A 19,081-nucleotide genomic window follows, 5' to 3' on the forward strand; every position below is an offset into this window, starting at 1 on the left:
AAAATGTATTTGGGCCGGGCGCGGTGGCTCAAGCCTGTAATCCCAGCACTTTGGGAGGCCGAGACAGGCGGATCACGAGGTCAGGAGATCGAGACCATCCTGGCTAACACGGTGAAACCCCGTCTCTACTAAAAATACAAGAAAAAAATTAGCTGGGCGAGGTGGCGGGCGCCTGTAGTCCCAGCTACTCGGGAGGCTGAGGCAGGAGAATGGCGTGAACCCGGGAGGCGGAGCTTGCAGTGAGCCGAGATCACACCACTGCACTCCAGCCTGGGGCACTAAAAAAAAAAAAAAAAAAAAAAAAAAAAAGAAAATGTATTTGGAACATCTTTGGTACATTTTTAGAATACCAGTTAAACCAAACTAAGCACAATATAAGGTGTTCTTTTCAGCATATGTACTTCATCATCTCTCAGAATTCTTCTGCCTTTAAATCTGTTATCTTTTAAGCCTATTATCCTTCCACATTGCATAGTCCCTGTTTGTTTTATATCTATTCTCCTACTGTACAAAGAACAATGGTCTTTTGCTTTTAGAAACATTAGTTTATTATAATAATGTATCACCATATAAAAAAATTAAATGTTGCAGAAGAATAATAATAAACGTGCAGTTCTACTTCACAGCTTGTTATTAAAATTTCCTGAAAATTTTCATACACCTGTAAGCTTATATTAAATAGATTAGATATACTTATTTGTTTTAACATACTATGTTCCACACTTTGCATTTTTCCTTTAACTCTCTACCATGGGCATCTGTCCACATGAGAATGTGTGTTCTAATGGCTCTAACTTGACTCCAGGTTTTATTCCCCAGCCCGACAGCTTCCTCTCCTGGCTTCGTGTCTCTGCTATGGCTTAGACCTCATACATATCCACCTTCCCTGCTTTCTCACGAGGCACCCCTGTCTCCCTCAACATTTTATTACATGGAGCACAACATTTATTACCTGTCCAGCAAATCCCTAAGCCTAGGTTCGTCTCAGCAACCATCTTACTCCCTCTAGCACCTGCATCTACGCTGTGAAGCCCTGGGGGAAAAGAGGCATCGCTGTGCACATTTAATCCACTGCAGGTTGAGAGTTTTTGACTGTAAATATATCCTCTTCAAATACTCTTTTTTTTTCTTTTTTAAGAGATGGAGCCTTGCTCTGTCACCCAGGCTGGAGTGACGTGGCACAATCATAGGTCACTGCAGCCTCAGACTCCTAGGCTCAAGTGATCCTTTTATCTCACTCCCCTGAGTGGCTAGGACTACAAATGCATACCACGACATCCAGCCAATTTTTAAATTTTTTATCAAGACAAAGTCTCACTCTGTTGCCCAGGCTTGTCCAGAACTTCTGGCTTCAAGCAATCTTTTTGCCTCAGCCTCCCAAAGGGTTGGGATTATAGACATAGATGTGAGCCACCACCTGATGCCTTTCAAATACTTTTTTTGTTGTTGTTGTTGAGACAGAGTCTCACTCTATTGCCCAGGCTGGAGTGCACTGGCACGATCTCAGCTCACTGCAACCTCTACCTCCTGGGTTCAAGTGATTCTCCTGCCTCAGCCTCCCAAGTAGCTGGAATTACAGGCGTGTGCCACTATGCCCAGCAAATTTTTGTATTTTTTGTAGGGATGGGGTTTTGCCATGTTGGCCAAGCTAGTCTCAAACTCCCGACCTCAGATGATCTGCCTGTATCGACCTCACAAAGTGCTGGGATTACAGGCATGAGCTACTATACCTGGCCCCTTTTCAAATATTCTAATCTGAAATTGTCTACCCTAAAATTGCCAGTAACTTTTAAAGTTTCCTAAACACAGTAGATGCAAAGGCCCTAATGGGATGAAGTCACTGGGGAGGAAGGAACTCAAAGTGTATGGACGTGGTGCCATTGAGCAGGGCAGGCATGTAACTTGTGAAACACCACCTCCCTCTTGGGATGTTTGGAAGATTACTTTGAATGGTATTGCATTCTTCTTATAGCAGATGGCTGTTTTCAGGCATGCTTATTAAATTTTACAATCTTAAATACTCCAGTAGCCTCTCAGCCCCATCTCTCTATTTAGTTGTGTCTTGGCCTTGAGAAATGATGGGTGGAAAGAACATCAGTAATGCCCTTAGAGAACTGGGAAGACAGCAGGAGTCCCTAGCAGGAAACAGAGGGAAACCCAGCAAAATGTTCAAACCATGGAGAGGTGTTGTCCCTTGGGGCAGACTTTGAAGGCAGGTTACTCCCCTTAATAGGACGTCATTGGGCACATTTCGGTTTCTGTGCAAGGACTGTTCCTTGCTCATACACAGGACCCTTTTGGGGGCCTAGGACTTTTCAGATTTAATCCTTTGTTGTAGAAGTTGAGGTTAAATAGAATAAAAGGAGAGCTTTAGAATGGAGAAAGATGTGCACACAACATTTTCCCTGAGTCTCGTGGAATGTTTTAGGATCAGTATCTGTAGTAAAACACATTCTCTAAGCCTCAAGTTTAAAGGGGCAGAGCAGGCACGTTTTAAGGCCAAGGTGTAGGTAAATAGAAACATGGGACTCCGAAGATTTTTTTCCAAGCCAGCCATAAATGTATTGACTAGTGTTTTTCATTTCACTATTTGTTCTTTATTTTCAAGGATTTCTCTCTGTCTCTCTGTCTCTGTCTCTCTCTCTCTCTCTCTCTCTCTCTCTTCTTTCTTTCTTGTCTTTCTTTCTTGTCTCACTCTGTGGCCTGGGCTGGGCCACAGCTCACTGCAGCCTTAAACTCCCAGGCTCAATAAATCCTCTCACCTCAGCCTCCTGAGTAGCTGGGACTACAGGTATGCCCACCATGCCCAGGTAATTTTTATTTTTTGGAGAGACAGGGTCTCACTATGTTGCCCAGGCTGGTTTAGAACTCCTGGGCTCAAGCAGTCCTCCTGCCTTAACCACCCAAAGTTCTGGGATTATAGGTGTGAGCCACTATACCCAGCTTTATCTTATTTTAGATCTGCCATAAAAACTGAGGTAACAACCAGCAACAAAATAAAATCCCAGTCTGCTTTGCCATCTTTTATATTTGACTTCTGTTTAGCTCAGGAAAACAACAGTGCAAGACACTGTGTGTATTACGTGAAGCTGGAACCACATTTCAGAGGACCATAAAATCTCATCTGAGATCTAAGCACTCATATTCAGTAACTCAGTTAACATATTTGCTCCATACCTTTCATGTGCCAGGCACTGTGATGGGATACAGCAGTGAGCTGAACAAAAATCTCTGTCCTCATGGATCTTTTATGCTGATGGGGAGAAGGAGACAAAATAAGTTACCAGAATATATGTTTCAATTACTGATGAAAGAACTATTGAAAATCTGGGAAGGTGTGTGGGGAATTTCTAATTTTAAATAGGCTTACTGCAAAGGTGAATTTAAAATCTTAAATTTAAAAAGCCTTACCGAGAAGGCGACATTTGAGCAAAGACCTGAAGCAAGTAAGGGAGTGAGCTACGTGAATATGAAGGGGAGGTGTTCTAGCTGAAGAGAGGCCCCAAGGTGTGCAACTTGAGCAGGCGAGCAAGATAGAGCATATTAGGCAGTGAGCACAGAGAAGTAACAGGACCACATTATAGAATGACTCAGAGGCCACTGTAAGGATTGGCCTTTACATCTGAGCAAGATGGTTAGCTAACACTGGAGGGTTTTGAGTAGGCTTCGATTTTACCAGGGTCACCCTGGCTGCTGTACTGAGAATGGACCATGGGGATGCGAGGGGAGAAGCCAGGAGACCAGTAGGAGGCCTTCTCCCTCATTTAGATACGATCTGTCTCGGGAGGGGTGAGGGGGTGGGAAAGAGGTCAGAATCTCTAAATCTGCCTTTGTTTTGAAGAATTTGCCAAGGGATGGGATGCGGAGTGTGGAGTTTCTATTTTCTAAGATGGGACAGTGTGGGAAGAGCCAGGTTGGGAAATGGGGAAGAGTTAGTTTTGGATGTGGCAAGTGAGAGGTGTTTATTAGGTGTCCAAGCAGAGATGTTGAATAAACAGCCAAATACATGCTTCTGGAGTTTGGAGGAGGGCTTCGTCCTGGATATACACAGTATATATTTGAGAATCATCTGTGTATAGATGGTATTTACAGTCATGGAATTGAAGAGATCCCCAAGGGAGTGGGTATAGATGAAGGAGACAAGATTCAAAGAGGCGCTCTTCTGACCTGTAACACCAGGCGCCCCAAGGGCTCCTGGTATTGTATTTTTAGTAGAAGTGGGATTTTACCATGTTGGTCAGGCTGGTCTTGAACTCCTGACCTTAAGACATCCACCCCTCTCAGCCTCCCAAAGTGCTGGAATTACAGGCATGAGGCTCAGAACCTTGGAGCACCTGGTGTTATAGGTCAGGAGAATGGCGAGAGTCTAGCAAAGGACACTGAGAAGGAGCCATTGATGAGAAAGAAGGGTAACAGGGAGATTGTGGTCCCTGGAGGCCAAGGCAAGAAAGTGTTTCCAGGAGGAGGGATTGGTTGATTTGTCACTGATGGGTCAGGTGAGATGAGGACGGATGATTGACCTTGGGTTTAACCTTCAATGTGGAGGTCGCTGATGAGAAAGCAGCCGTGGTAGAATAGCCGGGTGGAGAGAGAACGGAAAGGCCAGTTGCAGGTGGGCACATCTACAACTGTCTTGAGGACTTTTATTTTACTGGCAGTGAGAAAAAGAGTGGTAGCTGGAGGATGGCATGGTTCAAAGAGGACTGTTTTTGTTTGTTTGTTTGGAGACAGAGTCTTACTGTGTTGTCCAGGCTGGAGTGCAGTGGTGCAATCTCAGCTCACTGCAACCTTCACCTCCCAGCTCCAGTGTTTCTCTTGCCTTAGCCTCCTGAGCAGCTGGGATTACAGGTGCCTGCCACCACACCTAGTTAATTTTTGTATTTTTAGTAGGGACAGGGTTTCGCCATGTTGGCCAGGCTGGTCTCAAACTCCCCACCTTGGGTGATCTGCCCATCTTGGCCTCCCAAAGTGCTGGGATTACAGGTGTGAGGCAAGGTACCCGCCCCAAAGAGGACTTGTGATGGATCTTTAAGCAAGGCATGTATGTGGATGAGTATGATCAGTAGATATACGAAAAATGATGTTTTAGGAGATGGAAGGATTGCCATGGGTGTCCTTGCTCTGGCAAGAAGGGATGGGACCCAGTGTGCTGGTGGAAAGGTTGGCCTCAGTGAGCTCGTTCATCCGTGGTAACTGGAGGGAAGGCAGAGACATGGGGTGTGATGCTGGGAGGTAAATGTGGCAATTGCTCCTGATTCCTTAGTGAAGTAGGCAGCATGGCCACCCCACCTGTGAGCGAGGAGGGAGGCAGCAGTCAAGTAGGATCCAGGAGAGCGAATAGAGAAGGAGTGTGGAGCAGCTGCTAGGCTGCATCAGGGACCCTCTGGCCAGCTGATGGTTTGAAGTAACAGCAGCCAGCGTGCTTACTTATGTATCTCCAGCTATTTCCAGCTGTGCTGCTATGAGTTGGATTTAACCAGGTTTGTGGTTTTAACAAGTGAGTACCAAAAAAGTGAGAGAACACAGGATGTGAGGACATCCTTGGATGTTATGAAAGATGGAGATACTGTTGAGCTTGGAGTTTGAGCTTGCACAGGGGGCATGTAAGGCCACAAAAGGAGTAAGAGACAGTGAAAAGACTGTAGGATCTGTCGATTCAAGTGGCATCCAGAGCTTGTTGGAGGTGAGGAACATTTAAGCCAGTGAGTTGGAACAGTGGGAGGAGGTGCTTTGACACTAGGAAGCTTGAAATGAAGATAACGGCAGGGACTCCTGTCATTGTTAAAGGCAGGGTGAAGTGCGACCAGAGGAGCGAGTCCTTTGAAATAGGATGAAGACCAGAGTTGCTGGAGGAGAGGGCAGAGGATCAAAAGGTCATTGTTTTCAAGGATCATTTATATAAATGTTGTAATCACCAAGAATCAGGAGCCAGGAGGAGTGTTGGAGTGACAGTGTGTCTGGAGCTGAGGGCCGGTGACCTGGGGTTGGTAGATGACAAGAACAGGAAGGAGTAGGGGCGGTGTGGTCTGATCACATGGGAGTCAAAGCTAGAGGTTTCTGGAGGAGGGAGAATGGTCTGGCCCAGTGCTGGGGCCTATGAGAGAAAACAGGCACCACTGGCAAGACTCCAGTGAGGCAGCGTCCCTCATGGACAGCCAGGTTTCCATCAGAACAGGCACCAGTATTCTACTGGTGACACATGAGTTTCAGGGTATAGTGGAAGGGTTTAAGCAGTTGGGGTGGGGATCCATTTTGGGATTCAAATGTGAGAATGGAAGGATGACATGGAAATCCTGGACTTCTGGTGGTGACTAATATTCAGAGGGGTAAAGAGCATAATGGGATTATCATTGCCAGAGCAAGGATACCCATGGCATAATGAGTCCTGCCCATTAGTCCTGATGGGCAGTAGTCCATTCTCATGCTGCTATGCAGAAATACCAAACTGGGTAACTTGTAAAGAAAAGTGGTTCAGTTGACTCATAGTTCCACATGACTGCGGAGGCCTCAGGAAAACAATCATGGCAGAAGGGGAAGCAACCATGTCCTTCTTCACATGGTGGCAGAAAAGAGAAGTGCAGAATGAAGCAGGCAAAGACCCTTATAAAACCATCAGATCTTATGAGAACTTACTATCCCAAGAACAGCATGGGGGACCCCCCATGATCGAATCACCTCCCACAGGTCCCTCCCCCAACACGTGGGGGTTACAATTCAGATCACAATTGGAGATGAGATTTGGGTGGGGACACCAAGCCAAACCACATCAGTCCTGATGGTCTCAGGCTGCATGGGGGAGAAGTCTTGCCAGGAGTGTGCAGCCTTCCATGATTTTCCTCAGATACGGACTTCGATATAATTTTTCTGCTATTTGCTAAAAGCTGGTGGTGAGATACGTAACAGTAACTGTTGTTTAGTGAATACCTGTTTTCATCAGTCAGCATGCTAGGTGTTTTGCACACACATTTCTGTATCTGACAACCCTGCAAGGCAGGTCCTGCTCCCATTTTACACATAAGTTAACGGAAGCTGAGGCAGGGTTACGCAGCTTTCCCTGGTCTCCTAACAAGATGGAGCTGACCTGTACCCAGGTCTGACTCTAGATTGATAAAGCCTTTGATTTTCAGAATTATTCCAAGGAGAATTTTAAATCCTCACTGAAATAATCCAGGAAAAATTATAATCCCACGTTTTCCCAAATAGAAAGAGAACAGTGCTGTGCTTGTGTGTTATAAGGAGGATTTGTTTCCCTTGGGAGCTAAGAATATTTAAAAATCCTTAACAAAACATAAAATACAATTCCATCCATAACCAAACATGATTTAAAATATTATAAAATTCCCAACTAAACACATGACAGGGAGAGGCTGTAGGGTGTTGTGCTGAAGAGCATTTTCTCCGGAGCTCAACTCGCTTGGCTGAGATCCTGGCTATGCCGATGCTCAGTTGTGTGACTTGGTGCTCCAGTTTTCTCCTCTGTAAAAGATGGATAAGCGTTGTTTGGAGGATTACGTGAGGCTTGATATATACAAAGTATATGGAACACAGGAAGCACTAAACAGATGTTAACCTATTACTACTTTAAATGTCACCTTAGTCTTGCTATTTCCTTCACAATTGAACACACAGGTTGACTCACCTAACGAAGTGAGCGCTAGATTGAGGTGTCAGATTTGCCATTTTGGTGTAATACTGTCTCTCTCTGCTTAACTTATTTTAAGTTTGGTACCTGTGCTTCTGATTCCTTAGTATGTATACTTTTGTTTTTCTATTTTTCACTTTTTAGGAATGAATCTTTAAGGTTCATATAAGGTTTAAAATATCAACTAGCGGTACAAATACGGCTGTATTGGAAATAGCAATGCAGACAGAATGAAAGCATTGGCTGACAGGTGGCAGCAGTGGACTGTGCTTAAACATTCACTTAGCTACTTCACTGCACCTGCTTTAGGGATGTTACTAAATACATACATACAAAGAGTGGGCTGCGTAGAAGTGAACCATGCAATTTTTTTTTTTTACCACCTTATGTAATAAAGTTTGAATTTATTAAAAGATACAATTATGGCTGGTTGGTAAATTTCAGCCTTCTGGAGTCATGTTTACCTTGATTTTAGACATCGGAATGTCACTTTTTCTTATATTATCACATGCCATCTTGTTCACTGCTGAATCTCTATCACCTGACACTTAAGGAGGGCACTTAACATCTATTGATTATTTGAACATAAAAATTTGTCTGCTTGTTACTAGAAAGCCATCAACTCCAGAATTCCTAAGACATGACCATGGGATATTACTAGGAGAGACTAAAGTTCCATTTTTGTTCTACATGGGATTTTTTTTTTCTCTTCTAGAACTAACTTACGTTTAAAAGGTAAGTCGACTGATATTACCAAAAAGAACGTATCAAAGGAAAACTTGATGACAAGTCTTTAGAGAAACACAATAGGAGTAACATTTACATCTGATTGAGCTATGAGGAATTTAAAAATTTATTTATTACCAATATTAATCCACTAAGTAATTTAATGGGGCTAGCATTTTTACTCTGTTTGTGATATTGATATGAAGAACCTGGATATTTTTTCTGAATTTGCTTTCCACTTCCTTTTAATACAGTTTACGTTTAATAAGGAGGAGACCTGTAAGCTTGTTTGTACAAAAACATACCATACAGAGAAAGCTGAAGACAAACAAAAGTTAGAATTCTTGAAAAAAAGCATGTTATTGAATTATCAGCATCACTGGTAAGGCATGAATATTTTTGATTTTGGGGTTTATCCTTTCCATATGAAATCTTTGTTGCATTGACTGTATAACTTACTTGTAAGATTGTGTAAAATATGGCAAATTAATTGATTTCCTCTTTTTGTTACTAGTGGTTGTAGTTTGATGTAGTGGTTGTTGATTAAAGATGACAACATCATTTAAAGAATTATCTTTTAACCGTGTTTAGATTACTGTAATATCTGGTACTTCTTTTGGTACACAGATCTGGTACATAGAGTAGTTATTTTTATTCACATACAGACATACCTTGGGGATACTGAGGTTCAGTTCTATTCCACTGCAGTAAAGCAAATATCACAATAAAGTGAGTCACATAAAGTTTTTTGGTTTCCCAGTGCATATAAAAGTTATGTTTATACTACGTATAGTCTATTTAAAGTGTGCAATAACATGATGTGTAAAACAACTCTGTAAGTACCTTAATTAAAAATACATTATTACTAAAAAAAAAAAAAGGCTGACACAAAGACATGAAGTGAACACATGCTGTTGAAAAAACAGCACTGATAGATTTGCTCAATGCATGGATGCCACAAACCTTCAGTTTCTAAAAAACACCGTATCTGCAAAGCACAATAAAGTGAAGGGCAATAAAACGAAGTCTGCCTGAATAGTGAGCAGTAGCATATTATGCTTTGGGGAAAAGGGCCTGGGTCAGTCTTCCGGTGAAAACATTGTTTTATACTTGTGGGCTATGAAAAAAATCACAGGAAAACAAACCTTAACTTTTGTTTGATAAATAGCATCAACTTCTATTAAAACGCTTACATTTTGCTTAGCCTTTTATTTTGTAAACATGACATAACATTAACAAATTCTGTGCCAGTTTGTATCAGAATCAAAAAGCATTAAAAACTGTCTTGTTTTTCCTTCCATAGTAGTATGTACTTATCATACAATATTCAAACATAGAATTTTTTTTTTTTTTTTTGAGACGGAGTCTCACACTGTTCCCCAGGCTGGAGCTCTGTGGCGTGATCGTGGCTCACTGCAACCTCTGTCTCCCGGGGTCAAGTGATTCTTGCACTTTAACCTCCTGAGTAGCTGGGATTATAGGTACCTGCCACCACGCCTGGCTAATTTTTGTATTTTTAGTAGAGATAGAGTTTTACCATGTTGGCCAAGCTGGCCTCGAACTCCTGAACTTAAGAGATCCACCCCTCTCAGCCTCCCAAAGTGCTGGAATTATAGGTGTGAGCCACTGCACCCAGTCAAACATAGAATATTTTTAAAGACTTTCAAAATCCAACATTTGAAGTACAACCATTACTATTCTTCTGAGTAATTTTTCTGGGAAATGCCTATATTCTATGGGGTCACAGTTTACATATGTTTTGCCTCTTCCAGAAAGTGTAAGATGCTTTTAGTGGCAAGCGGGAGGGCTGTCTTCGCGTACTTCCTTTTGGACGTTTGTCCTGTTGGTATATTAGATCACATCGTTTGTTCACGCCAGTGAGGTTAGGAACCTGACCGGGTCCTGTGGCCTCACATTCCCTCCTACCCCTCAGTTTTCCTCCTTCTCCACCCCACCCAACCCCCATACGTATGGAACCCTGGGTCCTGTGCACAGCCGTGAACTAGTCTGTGATGGAAAGGATTCGTTCTGACTGGCCAGACCTGGGTAACATCTACCTGAACCCCATAAGAATGAGTTCCCTGTAGGCTACTAGGGCTCTGTTGGAAGGAAGGAGACAGTGCTGTTAGAAACCTGCCTGTTATGCTTGTGTTAGCTTCTTTCTCATCTGACCCTCAGTGCAAACAGACACTTTAAAACCTCTTTTGTCTCCCCATTTCTTTGGTTTCTGGTAAATGAAGAGCTTTTTTCCCCTAAACTACCATAGGAATACTGCTTATTTGCTAGATCAATGCGTATCAATTGCATATCAACTTGGGATATGTTTACTTTTTCATAAGTAATTGAAATTTTCCTTGTTGTTTTTCTTTGTAATCTTCTAAATAATATTTAAACCTCAGTTCTTCTCCTATTAGCCCTGTCCACCTGCATTTACTGCAATAGCTATCAGTTTGTTGACTGAATGAAAGAATGACTCTTAAGCTATGTGGGTGATTTTTTAGCTCTTTCTTCTACCCTCTGTGCTTAGAATACTGTTTAGTGAGCCCAGCGCTGTGGCTCATGCCTATAATCCCAGCACTTCGGGAGGCCGAGGTGGGCAGATCACCTGAGGCCAGGAGTTCGAGATCAGCCTGGCCAACATGGTGAAACCCCATCTCTGCTAAAAATACAAAAATTAGCCAGATGTGGTGGCAGGCGCCTGTAATCCCAGCTACTTGGGAGGCTGAGGCAGGAGAATCGCTTAAACCAAAGAATACTGTTTAGTCTTGCTGCTGAAGGTAATAGAAGCAGTTCTTCTTTAGTAGTCTCCTCACAGGAAAGTACTTAGAGATATTTTTGACTAATTTATGATGCAGTTAACAAAGATTTCATTATAATGCCAAGATGCTTAATAGCAAGAATAGATAAAATAGTGTACAAATTAAGAAAGCATTAGTAAAATTTACTGAACGATTTGTAATCAGTGTATCAATGGCAAACTTAAACTATTCTGCTTTAAAAAATTAACTTGGGAAAGTGCTGGTAAATAATGATTTTGCAGTTGAATCAGAAAAGTTGATGATTTTAAGTGTAACACTTAAATCAGTTCAGTATACATTTGGAAAATGTTGATTCACATTGATTAATTTATTGAAACCATTATTTGAGTATATTATGTCCATGACCTATTTCAGAAAGATTTTACTGTATAACTTGATTTTAAGCATAGACAGTAGAGTTGACACATAAAATCATGTACCCATGGTAATGTATAGTATTCTATTATGGAGTTTGATTGTGAATGTAGCACATTTTATTTTATACTTTGCACTAAGACATGTTGGGGAGAGCATAATCATTTTCTAAATCATAAAGCAATATATGCCAATGAAAACACACAAGCAGTACAAGAAAATATTAAGTAAAAGTAAGTCTTCTGTCACTCCCATTTTCATTTCTCTTCTACAGAACTAACACTATTATTTCTCATGTGTGTTTCTAATTTACTATGCATATGGAGGTATAGAAATGGGTGTGTCCTGTTTACAATAATACAACTACAATATTATTGTACACATTATTCTACAACTTGCTCATTTAAGAAAATATTATGGACTTTTTTGAGGTCAGGTAACCTTGTAAATCTATAACCCCGTCCGTCCTTTTCATAATTTCGCAATTCACTGCATGAATCAATCATAATTTCTCCCCCATGACATTGGAACCGTGCTCTAGTTTATTATTCTCACTATAAAGAACAGTTAATAGTTTCTTATATAAGTTGACTAATACTTTTTATTTTTTAAATTTTTGTTGTTGTTGTTGAGACAGAATCTCGCTCTGTTGCCCAGGCTGGAGTGCAGTGGCACAATCTCGGCTCACTGCAACCTCAGCTTCCCGGGTTCAAGTGATTCTCCTGTCTCAGCATCCTGAGTAGCTGGGACTACAGGCGTCTGCCACCACGCCTGGCTAAGTTTTGTATTTTTAGTAGAGATGGGGTTTCACTTTGTTGGCCAGGCTGCTCTCGAACTCCTGACCTCTTGATCTACCCACCTTGGCCTCCCAAAGTGCTGGGATTACAGGAGCGAGCCACCACTCCCGGCCATGCTTTTTAATTCTTATTTGGGACTTTAGAACATATTTTGAAGATCTTTTTGGCTTACTCTGTCAGTAGCTGCTAAGCTACTTCATGATTCCTGAAACTATTGCTTTGATACCAGCACCAGACACTTAAAACTTTCTTCAGCTGTGCTCTTTGTGGTTTGTGATTATACTTCTTGCCTGAGTTTCCAAATCTTGATGACATTTTATTTATAAAAGTATAATTAACTAGTTCAGAGTACTTACCATTTTTTAGTATCATTGAACCACTGAACTATAGCTTATTGAATTATAAAGGGGTCTTGAAGATACTTTAGTGAGTTTCAATCCCAGATCCCACCAAGTTAGCAAAGGAGAATGATGTTCTGTTTTCAGAAATTCAGAATCGTATTGAATGGTATTAATGTACTCATGTTAAAACTACATAGAAATGCCAACTTGTGGGCTACCTTCTTTGGGTCCCCTCCCTTTGTATGGGAGCTCTGTTTTCACTCTTAAATCTTGCAACTGCACTCTCTTCTGGTCCCTGTTTGTTACGGCTCAAGCTGAGCTTTTGCTCATCGTCCACCACTGCTGTTTGCCGCCGTCGCAGACCTGCCGCTGACTTCATCCCTCCGGATCCGGCAGGGTGTCTGCTGTGCTCCTGATTCAGCAAGGCGCCCATTGCAGCTCCTGATCGGGCTAAAGGCTTACCATTGTTCATGCATGGCTAAGTGCCCGGGTTCGTCCTAATCGAGCTGAACACTAGTCACTGGGTTCCACGGTTCTCTTCTGTGACCCCCGGCTTCTAATAGAGCTATAACATTCACCACATGGCCCAAGATTCCATTCCTTGGAATCTGTGAGGCCAAGAACCCCAGGTCAGAGAACATGAGGGGTTTGCCACCATCTTGGAAGCGGCCCGCCACCATCTTGGGAGCTCTGGGAGCGAGGACCCTCTGCTAACATTTGGCGACCATGAAGGGACCTCCAAAGCGATGGGAAACCTTCTCCCCAAGGCAGAAATGCCCCTAAGATGTGTTCTGGAGAATTAGGACCACTTTGACCCTCAGACGCTAAGAAAGAAATGACTTATATTCTTCTGCAGTACCTCCTGGCCACGATATCCTCTTCAAGGGGGAGAAACCTGGCCTCCTGAGGGAAGTATAAATTATAACACCATCTTACAGCTAGACCTCTTTTGTAGAAAAGAAGGCAAATGGAGTGAAGTGCCATATGTACAAAGTTTCTTTTCACTAAGAGACAACTCGCAATTTTGTAAAAAGTGTGATTTATGCCCGGCAGGAAGCCCTCAGACTCTACCTCCCTACCCCGGCACCCTGCCCAACTCCTTCCCCAACTAATAAGGACCCCGCCTTCAACCCAGACGATCCAAAAGGAGATATAGACAATGAACCGGAGAGTGCAAATATTCCCCGATGATGCCCCCTCCAAGCAGTGGGAGGAGGAGAATTCGGCCCAGCCAGAGTGCATGTACCTTTTTCTCTCTCAGATTTAAAGCAAATTAAAATAGACCTAGGTAAATTCTCAGATAACCCTGATGGCTGTATTGATGTTTTACAAGAGTTAGGACAATCCTTTGATCTGACATGGAGAGATATTATATTACTGCTAAATCAGACACTAACCCCAGATGAGAGAAGTGCTGCCATAACTGCAGCCTGAGAGTTTGGCGATCTCTGGTATCTCAGAGATAGAATGACAACAGAGGAAAGAGAATGACAACAGAGGAAAGAGAATGACAACAGAGGAAAGAGAATGACAACAGAGGAAAGAGAATGACAACAGAGGAAAGAGAATAAATTCACCACAGGCCAGCAGGCAGTTCCCAGTGTAGACCCTCATTGGGACACAGAATCAGAACATGGAGATTGGTGCCGCAGACATTTGCTAACTTGTGTGCTAGAAGGACTAAGGAAAACTGCAAAGAAGCCTTTAAATTATTCAGTGATGTCCACTATAAAACAGGGAAAGGAAGAAAATCCTACCGCCTTTCTGGAGAGATTAAGGGTGGCTTTGAGAAAGCATACCTCTCTGTCACCTGACTCTGTTGAAGGTCAACTAATCTTAAAGGATAGGTTTATCACTCAGTCAGCTGCAGACATTAGAAAAACAACTTCAAGTCCACCTTAGGCCCAGAGCAAAACTTAGAAACCCTACTGAACTTGGCAACCTCGGATTTTTATAATAGAGATCAGGAGGAGCAGACAGAACGGGATAAAGGAGATAAGAAAAAGGCCACCACTTTAGCCATGGCCCTCAGGCAAGCAGACTTTGGAGGCTCTGGAACAGGGAAACACTGGGCAAATCGAATGCCTAATAGCAGTGAGGTCTACAAGGACACTTTAAAAAACATTGTCCAAAGGGAAATAAGCTGCCACCTCGTCCATGCCCCTTATGTCAAGGAAATCACTGCAAGGCCCACTGCCCCAGGGGACGAACATCCTCTGAGTCAGAAGCCACTGACCAGCAGGACTGAAGGTGCCCAGGGCAAGCGCCAGCCCATGCCATCACCCTCACAGAGCCCCGGGTATGCTTGACCATTGAGGGCCAGGAGGTTAACTGTCTCCTGGACACTGGCGCGGCCTTCTTAGTCTTACTCTCCTGTCCTGGACTATTGTCCTCCAGATCTGTCACTATCTGAGGGGTCCTAGGACAGCTAGTCGCTAGATGCTTCTCCCAGCCACTAAGTTGTGACTGGGGAACTTTAACTCTTTTCATATGCTTTTCTAATTATGCCTGAAAGCCCCACTCCCTTCTTATTCTAGCAAAAACAGGGGCCATTATACACCTGAAAATAGGAGAAGGAATACCCATTTGTTGTCCCCTGCTTGAGGAAGGAATTGATTCTGAAGTCTGGGCAACAGAAGGACAATATGGACCAGCAAAGAATGCCCGTCCTGTCCAAATTAAACTAAAGGATTCCACCTCCTTTCTCTACCAAAGGCAGTACTCCCTTAGACCCGAGGCCCAACAAGTACTCCAAAAAAATTGTTAAGGACCTAAAAGCCCAAGGCCTAGTAAAACCATTCAATAACCCCTGCAATACTCCAATTTTAGGAGTACAGAAACCCAACAGACAGTGGAGGTTAGTGCAAGATCTCAGGATTATCATTGAGGTCTTTGTCCCTCTATACCCAGCTGTACCTAACCATTATACTCTGCTTTCATGAATACCAGAGGAAGCAGAGTGGCTTACAGTCCTGGACCTTAAGGATGCCTTTTTCTGCATCCCTGTACATCTTGACTCTCAATTCTTGTTTGCCTTTGAAAATCCTTTGAACCCAACGTCTCAACTCACCTGGACTGTCTTACCCCAAGGGTTCAGGGATAGCCCCCATCTATTTGGACAGGCATTAGCCCAAGACTTGAGCCAGTTCTCACACCTGGACACTCTTGCCCTTTGGTACGTGGATGATTTACTTTTAGCTGCCCGTTCAGAAACTTTGTGCCATCAAGCCACCCAAGCACTCTTAAATGTCCTCGCCACCTGTGGCTACAAGGTTTCCAAACCAGAGGCTCAGCTCTGGTCACAGCAGGTTAAATACTTAGGGCTAAAATTATCCAAAGGCACCAGGGCCCTCAGTGAGGAATGTATCCAGCCCATACTGGCTTATCCTAATCCCAAAACCCTAAAAGAACTAAGAGGGCTCCTTGGCATAACAGGCTTCTGCCGAATATGGATTCCCAGGTACGGCAGAATAGCCAGGCCATTATATACACTAATTAAAATACCCATTTAGTAAGATGGACACCTGAAGCAGAAGCGGCTTTCCAGGCCCTAAAGAAGGCCCTAACCCAAGCCCCAGTGTTAAACTTGCCAGCGGGGCAAGACTTTTCTTTATATGCCACAGAAAAAACAGGAATAGCTCTAGGAGTCCTTACACAGATCTGAGGGATGAGCTTGCAACCCGTGGCCTACCTAAGTAAGGAAATTGATGTAGTGGCAAAAGGTTGGCCTCATTGTTTACAGGTAGTGGCGGCAGTAGCGGTCTTAGTATCTGAAGCAGTTAAAATAATATAAGGAAGAGATCTTACTGTGTGGACAGCTCATGATGTGAACAGCATTCTTACTGCTAAAAGAGACTTGTGGCTGTCAGACAACCATTCACTTAAATATCAGGCTCTATTACTTGAAGGGCCAGTGCTGTGACTGAGACGGAGTCTCACGCTGTTGCCCAGGCTGGAGTGCAGTGGCGCGATCTCGGCTCACTGCAAGCTCCGCCTCCCAGGTTCCCGCCATTCTCCTGCCTCAGCCTCCTGAGTAGCTGGGACTACAGGCGCCCGCCACCGCGCCCGGCTAATTTTTTGTATTTTTAGTAGAGACGGGGTTTCACTGTGGTCTCGATCTCCTGACCTTGTGATCCGCCCGCCTCGGCCTCCCAAAGTGCTGGGATTACAGGCTTGAGCCACCGCGCCCGGCCACTTGTGCAACTCTTAACCCAGCCACATTTCTTCCAGACAATGAAGAAAAGATAGAACATAACTGTCAACAAGTAATTGCTCAAACCTATGCCACTCGAGGGGACCTTCTAGAGGTTCCCTTGACTGATCCCAACCTCAGCTTGTATATTGATGGAAGTTCCTTTGTAGAAAAAGGACTTCAAAAAGCGGGGTATGCAGTGGTCAGTGATAATGGAATACTTGAAAGTAATCCCCTCACTCCAGGAACTAGCGCTCAGCTGGCAGAACTAATAGCCCTCACTCGGGTGCTAGAATTAGGAGAAGGAAAAGGGGTAAATATATATACAGACTCTAAGTATGCTTGCCCAGTCCTCCATGCCCACGCAGCAATATGGAGAGAAAGGGAATTCCTAACTTCTGAGGGAACACCTATCAAACATCAGGAAGCCATTAGGAGATTATTATTGGCTGTACAGAAACCTAAAGAGGTGGCAGTCTTACACTGCCAGGGTCATCAGAAAGGAAAGGAAAGGGAAATAGAAGGGAACTGCCAAGCAGATATTGAAACAGAAAGAGCCACAAGACAGGACCCTCCATTACTAATGCTTATAGAAAGACCCCTAGTATGGGGTAATCCCCTCCGAGAAGCCAAGTCCCTGTACTGAGCAGAAGAAATAGAATGGGGAACCTCCTGAGGACGTAGTTTCCTCCCCTGAGGATGGCTAGCCACCAAAGAAGGAAAAATACTTTTGCCTGCAGCTAACCAAAGGAAATTACTTAAAACCCTTCACCAAACCTTTCACTTAGGCATTTATAGCACCCATCAGATGATCAAATTATTATTTACTGGACGAGGGCTTTTCAAAACTATGAAGCAGATAGTCAGGGCCTGTGAATTGTGCCAAAGAAATAATCCCCTGCACTGCAGGCCATACATTTCAATCCCTGTATCTTTAACCTCCTTGTTAAGTTTGTCTCTTCCAGAATCGAAGTGTTAAAACTACAAATGGTGCTTCAAAGGGAGCCCCAGATGCAGTCTGTGACTAAGATCTACCACAGACCCCTGGACCGGTCTGCTAGCCCATGCTCTGATGTTAATGACATCGAAGGCACCCCTCCTGAGGAAATCTCAACTGCACAACTGCTACTACGCCCCAGTTCAGCAGGAAGCAGTTAGAGCGGTCGTCGGCCAACCTCCCCAACAGCACTTGGGTTTTCCTGTTAAGAGGGGGACTGAGAGACAGACTAGCTGGATTTCCTAGGCCAACTAAGAATCCCTAAGCCTAGCTGGGAAGGTGACTGCATCCACCTTTAAACATGGGACTTGCAACTTAGCTCACACCCGACCAATCAGGTAGTAAAGAGAGCTCACTAAAATGCTAATTAGGCAAAAACAGGAGATAAAGAAATAGCCAATCATCTATCGCCTGAGAGCACAGTGGGAGGGACAATGATCGGGATATAAACCCAGGTATTCGAGCCAACAACAGCTACCCTCTTTGGGTCCCCTCCCTTTGTATGGGAGCTTCTGTCTTCACTCTTAAATCTTGCAACTGCAAAAAAAAAAGAAATGCCAACTTGTTAAATGCCAAGTTTCTTTGCTTTAGGCTGTAATTTTCTGAGTGCATTGTGACAATATGGGTTATTCTGATTAGTAACTTTTGGAATTAATTTATTGGAAAAACAAGTTATTACTAAATGAAGTTTGATTGGTAGAACTGTTTCAGATGGGGTCCTTGGAGGGCAGACTTGGAAGTAAAGGAAAGGAGTTCTTCATGATAAAAAGTTGGGAGTCATTTAGCCTTTATCCTTGCGAGTCTTCTTCCCATTATTCAGTCTGTCAGATAGGAAATAAGAGTTTTAATTTTTTTGATATTAGAAATTTAAATAAATACTATTCATTAACTTAGGAAGACAGTAATTGAAAATCATATTCTTTGGCCGGGCATGGTGGCTCACACCTGTAATTCCAGCACTTTGGGAGACCAGGGTAGGAGGACCATTGAGCCCAGGAGTTCGAGACCAACCCTGGCAACAGAGTAAAATCCCAGCTCTACAAAAAAATTTTAAAAATTAGCCAGGTATGATGGCATGCACCTGTAGTCCCAGCTACTCGGGAGGCAGAGATGGGAGGATCACTTGAGCCTGGGAAGTTGAGGCTGCAGAGAGCCATGATCATGCTACTGCACTCCAGCCTGGGTGACAGAGCAAGACCGTGTCTCAGGGGAA

The 19,081-nt window shown here is 43.4% G+C and overlaps 1 protein-coding gene across 1 annotated transcript in view; it reads left to right on the top strand.

Moving 5' to 3' along the window:
* Positions 1-19,081, top strand: part of TM9SF2 (transmembrane 9 superfamily member 2) — a 73,299-nt gene that overhangs the window by 21,321 nt on the left and 32,897 nt on the right. Inside the window, exon 4 of the mRNA XM_005586161.4 lies at positions 8,623-8,750. Within this exon, the coding sequence (XP_005586218.3) occupies positions 8,623-8,750 (128 nt within the window). The remainder of the gene's footprint in view (positions 1-8,622; positions 8,751-19,081) is intronic.

The sequence above is a fragment of the Macaca fascicularis genome, chromosome 17 (genome assembly GCF_037993035.2).
Source record: "Macaca fascicularis isolate 582-1 chromosome 17, T2T-MFA8v1.1".
Taxonomy (NCBI): domain Eukaryota; kingdom Metazoa; phylum Chordata; class Mammalia; order Primates; family Cercopithecidae; genus Macaca; species Macaca fascicularis.